At 40.5% G+C, this 6,910-nt stretch overlaps 1 protein-coding gene across 1 annotated transcript; it reads right to left on the reverse strand.

The window, feature by feature from the left end:
- Positions 1–14: 14 nt before the first annotated feature.
- LOC128475431 (G2/mitotic-specific cyclin-B1-like) lies at positions 15–3,705 on the reverse strand. Its single transcript, XM_053457934.1, has 9 exons — positions 3,685–3,705; positions 2,993–3,115; positions 2,804–2,890; positions 2,017–2,181; positions 1,176–1,334; positions 857–1,093; positions 438–578; positions 229–339; positions 15–116 (listed from the first exon to the last, which is right to left on the reverse strand). The coding sequence occupies exons 1-9, from the start codon at positions 3,703–3,705 to the stop codon at positions 15–17; spliced, it is 1,146 nt and encodes a 381-aa protein (XP_053313909.1).
- Positions 3,706–6,910: the final 3,205 nt, after the last annotated feature.

Below are 6,910 nucleotides of genomic sequence, written 5' to 3' on the forward strand. Positions count from 1 at the left end.
TTTACAAACTAATTTCAGCTAAGTGATTCAGCCAAGCTTTCTAGTAGTTCAGAGTTCAGGTGTGGCAAGCAGCTGGCCTTCATCTGACGACTGCTGGCATATTTGTTCTTCACAGCCTGCAAGGGATTGATAAGACACTCAAATCAAGAAAGCCAAAATATAAATGAGGCCTTTAATGGTACAATGCATTTAGACCCAGATTTTCCCACTTCAGCACAGAAGTCTCACCGTGAACTTTGTAAGGCCTCTGTTGACAATCAGAACATTCTTTGCCAAGTGCTGCATGACCGGTAGCAGAGAGCTCTCTGTGTAGGCCATGTAATGCTCGAGAGTAGGAGTCTGAAAAAGGAATAGTTATGGAGGCAGCTCTTGCCATGCATAGTCTACTATAATGCAACCCCATCAATTCATACCATTTCCCTTTAGGCAGATCTTACCCATTCACCAGTATTCAGGACCTTCATGGAGAGACAGAAAGCTCCTGCTGCTACCTGTGATGGAGGGATGTGTGCCATATCATAGTCAAGCATAGCTAGCTCCATAAGGTACTTGGCCAATGTGTGGTGTATAGCATCCACCTATAGCAAGGAACAAGCACATGCAGAAGTGCTGGATTATGAACATCGTACACATGACTAGGGTGTTCAGAATGTATGGGCATTGTGCAATCCTTTCAATTAGGTGTAGCCTCTGAGCGCTAGACCAACAAGGGAAAACTGCTGATACATTTTAGTGCCTTACTTCCCCCCCCCCCCAGAGATATATGCTATAAGCTTCACATTTTAGTTCAGTCTATCCAGCTGTTTATTGCTGGAGTTACCAGGCAACCAAGGGGAGATTAGCAACCAAGACTCACCTCCCCAATCTTTGATGCTCTCCTCAGGAAGTGCAGGGGCAATGGTCGGCCAATGTCAAATTTGAGCGTGCTGAGGATCTGCATTTCCATGTCCCTGATCTGCGCTGTGGTATATGTGTGATCAGTCACAAAGGCAAAGTCTCCAATGGTTGGACAATAGATCTCCTCATATTTACAGGCAACAAACATGGCAGTCACACCAACTAGCTGGAGCAGCTTCTTTGGCACAGGATTCACCTGTTGAAATGCAAGGTTACAAGTCAGGGATTCATAGAGAGACAACCATAGAGTCAGGGTTATTCTCATATGGGAGACAAACCTGAAGGAAGCGATCCAGAATGGCCACGGTCATGAATAATGTCTCCTGGAGCAATTTGAAGCGCATATGAACTTGCACAAGCCAGTCAATCAGTATGGCCCTCATGTTTCCATTGATTGTTTGGCCTTCAAGATAGTGTAGCTTGATTGCCTGTTCTTCCTGAAGAGACACCCCACACAAGGAGCTTTCGATTACAATATCTAGTAATTTTGTTTGGCCAGTAATCAGTCTCTACAAGTAGAAGACAAACTATCCATGGTATAAGGAGGTTATGTTGTCAAGAGGTGACCAAGTAATTTGACTGAAAGGCAGACATTTTAAGCTAGCAGGCTGCATGTTGTATTCCCAAGGGCACCATAGAGAGGGAGATTTTATTCCTGCCTTGCACTAAATAGGTGAGGCTGGGCCATAGAGCTGAGGTTCTGGAGACCCCATTAGCAGAAGGACAGAAGAGCTAGAGTGTTCAGAGAAAGGCTACTAAACAAATACTCAGGAAAGCTGTGGCAGATATAAATAGTTATACATCAAGGGAGTCAAAATAAAAGGTTAATCACAGGAGAAGAGGATTAGGTGGAATTCAGTAGTAGCATGAGGGAAACTAGACACATTTATGGATAGATATAATGCTATACTTAATAGACCAGACCAAGGGCCAAATATTGTGTTGAGGGTTTTAAAGGTCAAGATGAGCCAGATTTTGTTTCTGGTGCCACTCAAGTCTATAGGTGTTCTTACAGAAGGGAAATGTAAATGCCCTTTAGTTGACATTAACACACCAACGATGCCCTACTGCAAGAAACAGTTTTTTTAATCATAACACAATTCAAAATGTATCATATACCTCCAGGCTCCTCAGGTAGCAGTAAATGTCTTTCACGTAATCACTACACAGCATGGGATTGTCTGCATCATCTTCATCCACATCCTTTATCTGGAGGAGGGCATTGGAAAAGGCTTGGGGCAGCTCTTCATCTGTGTCCATAGGGACAGGAGATACTGGCACCAGCTAGTGAGCAACACCAAGAAATATCAGCTCTGCACGGTCACAACTGTGCCGATACATTATACAATAGAGCGGCATCAAAGATAAGCATCTTTAGGAACGGGAGCTTGGGGCAAGTAATGAGATTATAGTTTAGTATCGCGACTAACAAAAATATCGACCTTATGCCTGTACTGAAATGTTAAGTTTAGAATGGGGAACACAGTTAATGTGTGCAGTTTTCACAAGATATGACCACTCAGCAGTAGCAGCCTGGCCATAAAGAATTGCAGACCTGAAGTAGGGACATGTTTGTCAGTCTGCATCTAGCATGTGGTTATAACACTAAGCCTCACATTATAGATCTTTCCACTGTAGCTAGTGCATTTTGAAAGGGGGGGGGGGGGTCACTACCAGACCACAAGGGTGAAGTGTGTAAGTAGACTAGTCTTTCCAGGTCCAAGAGGCAGGGCAATATAAAGTTATTCCTACAGGGGAACCCCATCACTGTAATAAAGTACTGGATCAAGGAATATAGAATTAATGCAGTCAACCTACTACTAAACTAGCCATGCACCAAGAAGCTGTTAGCTAAAATTTCTAGTATGGTATAGTCAATATGAAACCATTTAAAGCAATAGATCACCTTCTCTGGCTCCTTCAGCATTGTCTGCTGCTGAACAGAGGATTTGGTCTGCTTCGTTGCATTTGGTTTTTTGAGAGCTTTCGTTTCCTGATACAGTGGGGAATATAAAAAAAATAAATAAGAGTTAGAGTATATGCTGCTATATCACACAGATTAAATATCCACTAGCTTTGCATTTCTTAACCTTACCTTCTTTGGCACATTTGTCTTGACCATTTTGTTCCCAATATCACCCAGGGCATTTCTTTGCCGTGGCTTGCAGACTGCAGCCTTCCCAGCCACCATTTTGTTCTCTGCATCCAGCCGCATGCTCTGAGAATTTAGCGTAGTTACATTTTACATTGAGAAAGCGGTAGACTAATAAGTCCAATACAAGGACAAGTCTTAAAGACACCTTAATATCGCCCAAGGTGTTTGATGGAGGCAGCTATCCTTTGACCTGAAACCCCCATGGAAGCTGCATACAGTGCAGATAAAGGAGAGGTTTGTGACCCATTTTGGTCCCACAAACATCTTTGTAGGATGTAAGGGGCCAGAAGATTAGAGAAATCTGGGAGATGATAGATAGAGCCTTAACACCAGCCAGTTCTCCCTTGCAGTGACTTTACAGAAATCATTAGCAAGTTAAAGTTCACCACCGAGTATGATCTGTGGAGTGTTGCAGCAGGACACAGAGATACTACATTTCAATACCAAACAATTAAAGGGGTGCAGAGTCACCTACGCCAAAATATACAAGAGGAAGCATTAAAGCAGGATTCACTAAAACCTATCACATGCTAAAGCAAATGTTTGTTGGCTTTAAATAACACAACTCCAATGGTACATTTGTTAAACCACAACCCGAAGATAGCCTCCCAAAACAAAAAACCCAACCTTACCCTAGTCCTCATCAATGCCATTGTCACAATAAAAAGACTAAAACCTTCACAACTACAATAAACCCTCAGCAATGTCTCTGGTTTAAATAGCTAAGACACAAGTACTTAACAAGCGGCATCTTGTTTGTATTATGGCTTACAGGTGATTTCATTGACGCCTTAATTAGTGAGTAATTACAGTCCATGCTACTAGCAGTACTGGATTTAAGGAATGGAATGGATTTAATTGGATGGTACATTGAGACACCTGCTTGGGTGCTTGGTGGATTGAAGAATGATGTTGACTACCATTGATTTAGACAAGGGTAATCCACAATATATATGGGTATTGATTTCGTTATTCCATTCCACATTTTGAAGTCTTCATGTACTGGTCACCAACATGTGAACCGTTTACGTGCCCAGAAATAAAGGGCTCATATGGTCAGGGTAGCAGAGTATGAGTATTCACTGAAGAAAGAGAGTGGCAATTTCAAGTCACCATCTTCATTACACCTTACAAGGGACCGTTTTTGCCATCACTATTTTGGATTTTGAAGTACCATACAAAAAGTGCTTTATTAGCCCTGCTTAATACATAATTCAGACAAAGTGGTGACTGGTTTGTGCTTTGTTTTTATAAAACTTAGATATTACGTATGGGTTTTGTGGTAAACAACTTTGAGTGACATATTCAAAAGTTGGCAGGTGTCCGTTCGTGGTAAACAACTTTGAGTGGCATAGTCAAGGTCATCCCATGGGGCAATGCCAACTTTTGGCTAAGACAAAACTATATAAGATAGCGAGATTGCGAGTTTTTGGGGGGCGGAGTGCGGCGCTTACTGAGAGACTGTATCCCACGGCTATGTTGCAAATTATTATCTTTATTGGCAAGCATTATACTTATGAACTCTGCTTTATAGATACATTTTTGGATTCAATTTAATTATTGTTTGTATTATATATATATATATATATATATATATACTCAATAAACAGAGTTTGGTTTACAATGCTCAAGTCCCTTTATTTTATTATACCCTCAATTATTCATTACGAATAGAGGGACCTTACCATTTATATAATATTATTTTTTTGGCACCTGTATGATAAGCTCTGCTAAATCCTGAGAAATAATATGTTAAAAATGGGAATAAAGGTATGGACCACATTATAATAAAAGAGAGTCATCATTCTCTGTACCCTGTACCATCTAGGCCTGTGTTCTTAGCAGCCAAGCATTGGGGAGATTTATTTGCTGCCTTGTTAGTCACTGTCAGATGAGCCACTTAAAACTGAACACCTAACAATTCTGCATACTGGGAGTCTAATTAAATTGACTACGTGTTTGCTGTTCGTGAGTTTTTAAATTAATGGCATCGCGTTGCAGTAATGATACTGTATGAACAGCTAATTCAGTTCTGGAGGAGAAAATTGCTGGGGTTGGAGCTCATAACAGTCATCCTAAATCTAAGACTAGATCGATGACTGATTAAGGTCGGATCCCTCACATCAGGAGAAATGGGCAAACTGCTGTCAAATTCTATGTTTCTATCTTGAAAGTGACCTGCTCTCTGTTAGTCAATCACTGCTCCAGCAAGTAAGAGAATTTACTAGATCCTCACTACAGATTTTGTGTAAAAGTAAATTTCCCTTACTCCAAGAGCAGTGAGACTCCTCTACAATTCACTAAAACACTTTCCTGGGTCACCTGAGGATGCTTAAGGGTTATTGCTCATGCCAGCCTACAAAACATGGGAAGTAGCAAAACAAACATTACAGGATGTTCTGCCCAAAAGAGCTACTTAGTCTAGATATGTCCATTGCTCGTAGAACAATGCTGGTACTCACAAAATTTAGGATATCTGCTGGTAGAGCCAACAGCTGGAGCTTGGACTGGCTGTTAGAACTGTTCCCACAAAGTACTGTTGGAGGTTGTCCTGTAACCTCTAAGAATTAAACACCATGCTATCAGCTTTTAGGATCTGATTAGTTAATATATATCAGGGGGTCTTACAGTGTGAGATATAGTATATGTACTCACTAAAGATACTAACATGTGACTCAAATTGTGGAGTTATGAAAGCGGCCAATAAAAGCCCAGTAGATTTACTATAGGGCCTGGTAGGTATTGTGGTTCAGTACCAGAAATGATAGCTGGTGCTGCTGTTAGATTCTTTGTCCTCCAGGTACAATGTATACATTATATCCCTCCTTATACCCCAGCCTAAATGTACACCATGTTTTCTTGATCCTTTGCATGAATGTGTGCGTCTGCATGGGATAGTAGAGCACCATCATATTTCAACAGAAATTTCAATTGAAAGATCCACCACAAGAAACCCAAACAGCAGCTCCAGTTGTAGACGTTATGCAGAGATTCCATGTCTCCATGGATTATATATATATGTTTTTATCTATGAAATATCACACTATGTAGTAAGTCATTGTATTTGACACCAGATAAACATTTAGCTAACCTAGTTTCCCCATTTGTCCCTCTACTCACTTAGGATAACCATATACAATGCATATTTAAATTTACTGTATTTACATTTGATTTGGATCTACTTGCTCTTTTCCCTGATTGACTCAATTATTGTATGCTGGACTTGCATTTTGCATAACTAAAACCATTAAATATAGTTCTTACTGTACAACTCATTATGGACAAGTTTTGTTTTAAATTATATATAGTTTTATAGAAGTTACTGTATTGAGGTCAGTGTCCACAATAGCACACCTTTTTAGCCAAGCCCTAGCTTTGAGATGGCCAGATTTTGCGTTGTATGTAGACCAAGTGTTACATTTTACCCTTAGGAAGAGTCGAACGCCCATGGTAGAATCTTGTGAGAACATTGAAACTGGGCCTAAAGATGGATATCTGCACATGATCTGGGGTTGAATCACACCCCAGGATGCCATTAGTTGTATTAAACCTGCTGCTTGTTTGCATGATGGCTGTCTATACCAATGGGTTCACACAGAAGGAGCTGCGGGTGACTGAAGCAAGGCTATGTATAGTGTTCCAATACATATGAAGTAGATGGAAGCTTTTGATTTCACAATAAGTGCACGAATCACTGATATTATAGATGGAAGCTGGCAGGAGCCAACAAGTCCATCAATGTTTTGGATTTGATATTACATGATGGATGTTGAGCCCCCTCAAATCTAGCTATAGTAGGAAAGAGCCAAACATGTATAAAATAAAAGCTTTATTAAAAGTGCATCAGTTCATTACAAT

This window comes from Spea bombifrons, chromosome 1 (assembly GCF_027358695.1).
Source record: "Spea bombifrons isolate aSpeBom1 chromosome 1, aSpeBom1.2.pri, whole genome shotgun sequence".
Classification (NCBI taxonomy): domain Eukaryota; kingdom Metazoa; phylum Chordata; class Amphibia; order Anura; family Pelobatidae; genus Spea; species Spea bombifrons.

Excerpts from the sequence above, each read along its gene's own strand:
- LOC128475431 (XM_053457934.1), bottom strand. The coding sequence starts at position 3,705 with ATGGCATTGATGAGGACTAGG. Across the intron at positions 3,116-3,684 it reads TGGCATTGATGAGGACTAGG|AGCATGCGGCTGGATGCAGA; the intron begins GTAAGGTTGGGT and ends CTAAATTCTCAG. Across the intron at positions 340-437 it reads TCCTGAATACTGGTGAATGG|ACTCCTACTCTCGAGCATTA; the intron begins GTAAGATCTGCC and ends TTCCTTTTTCAG.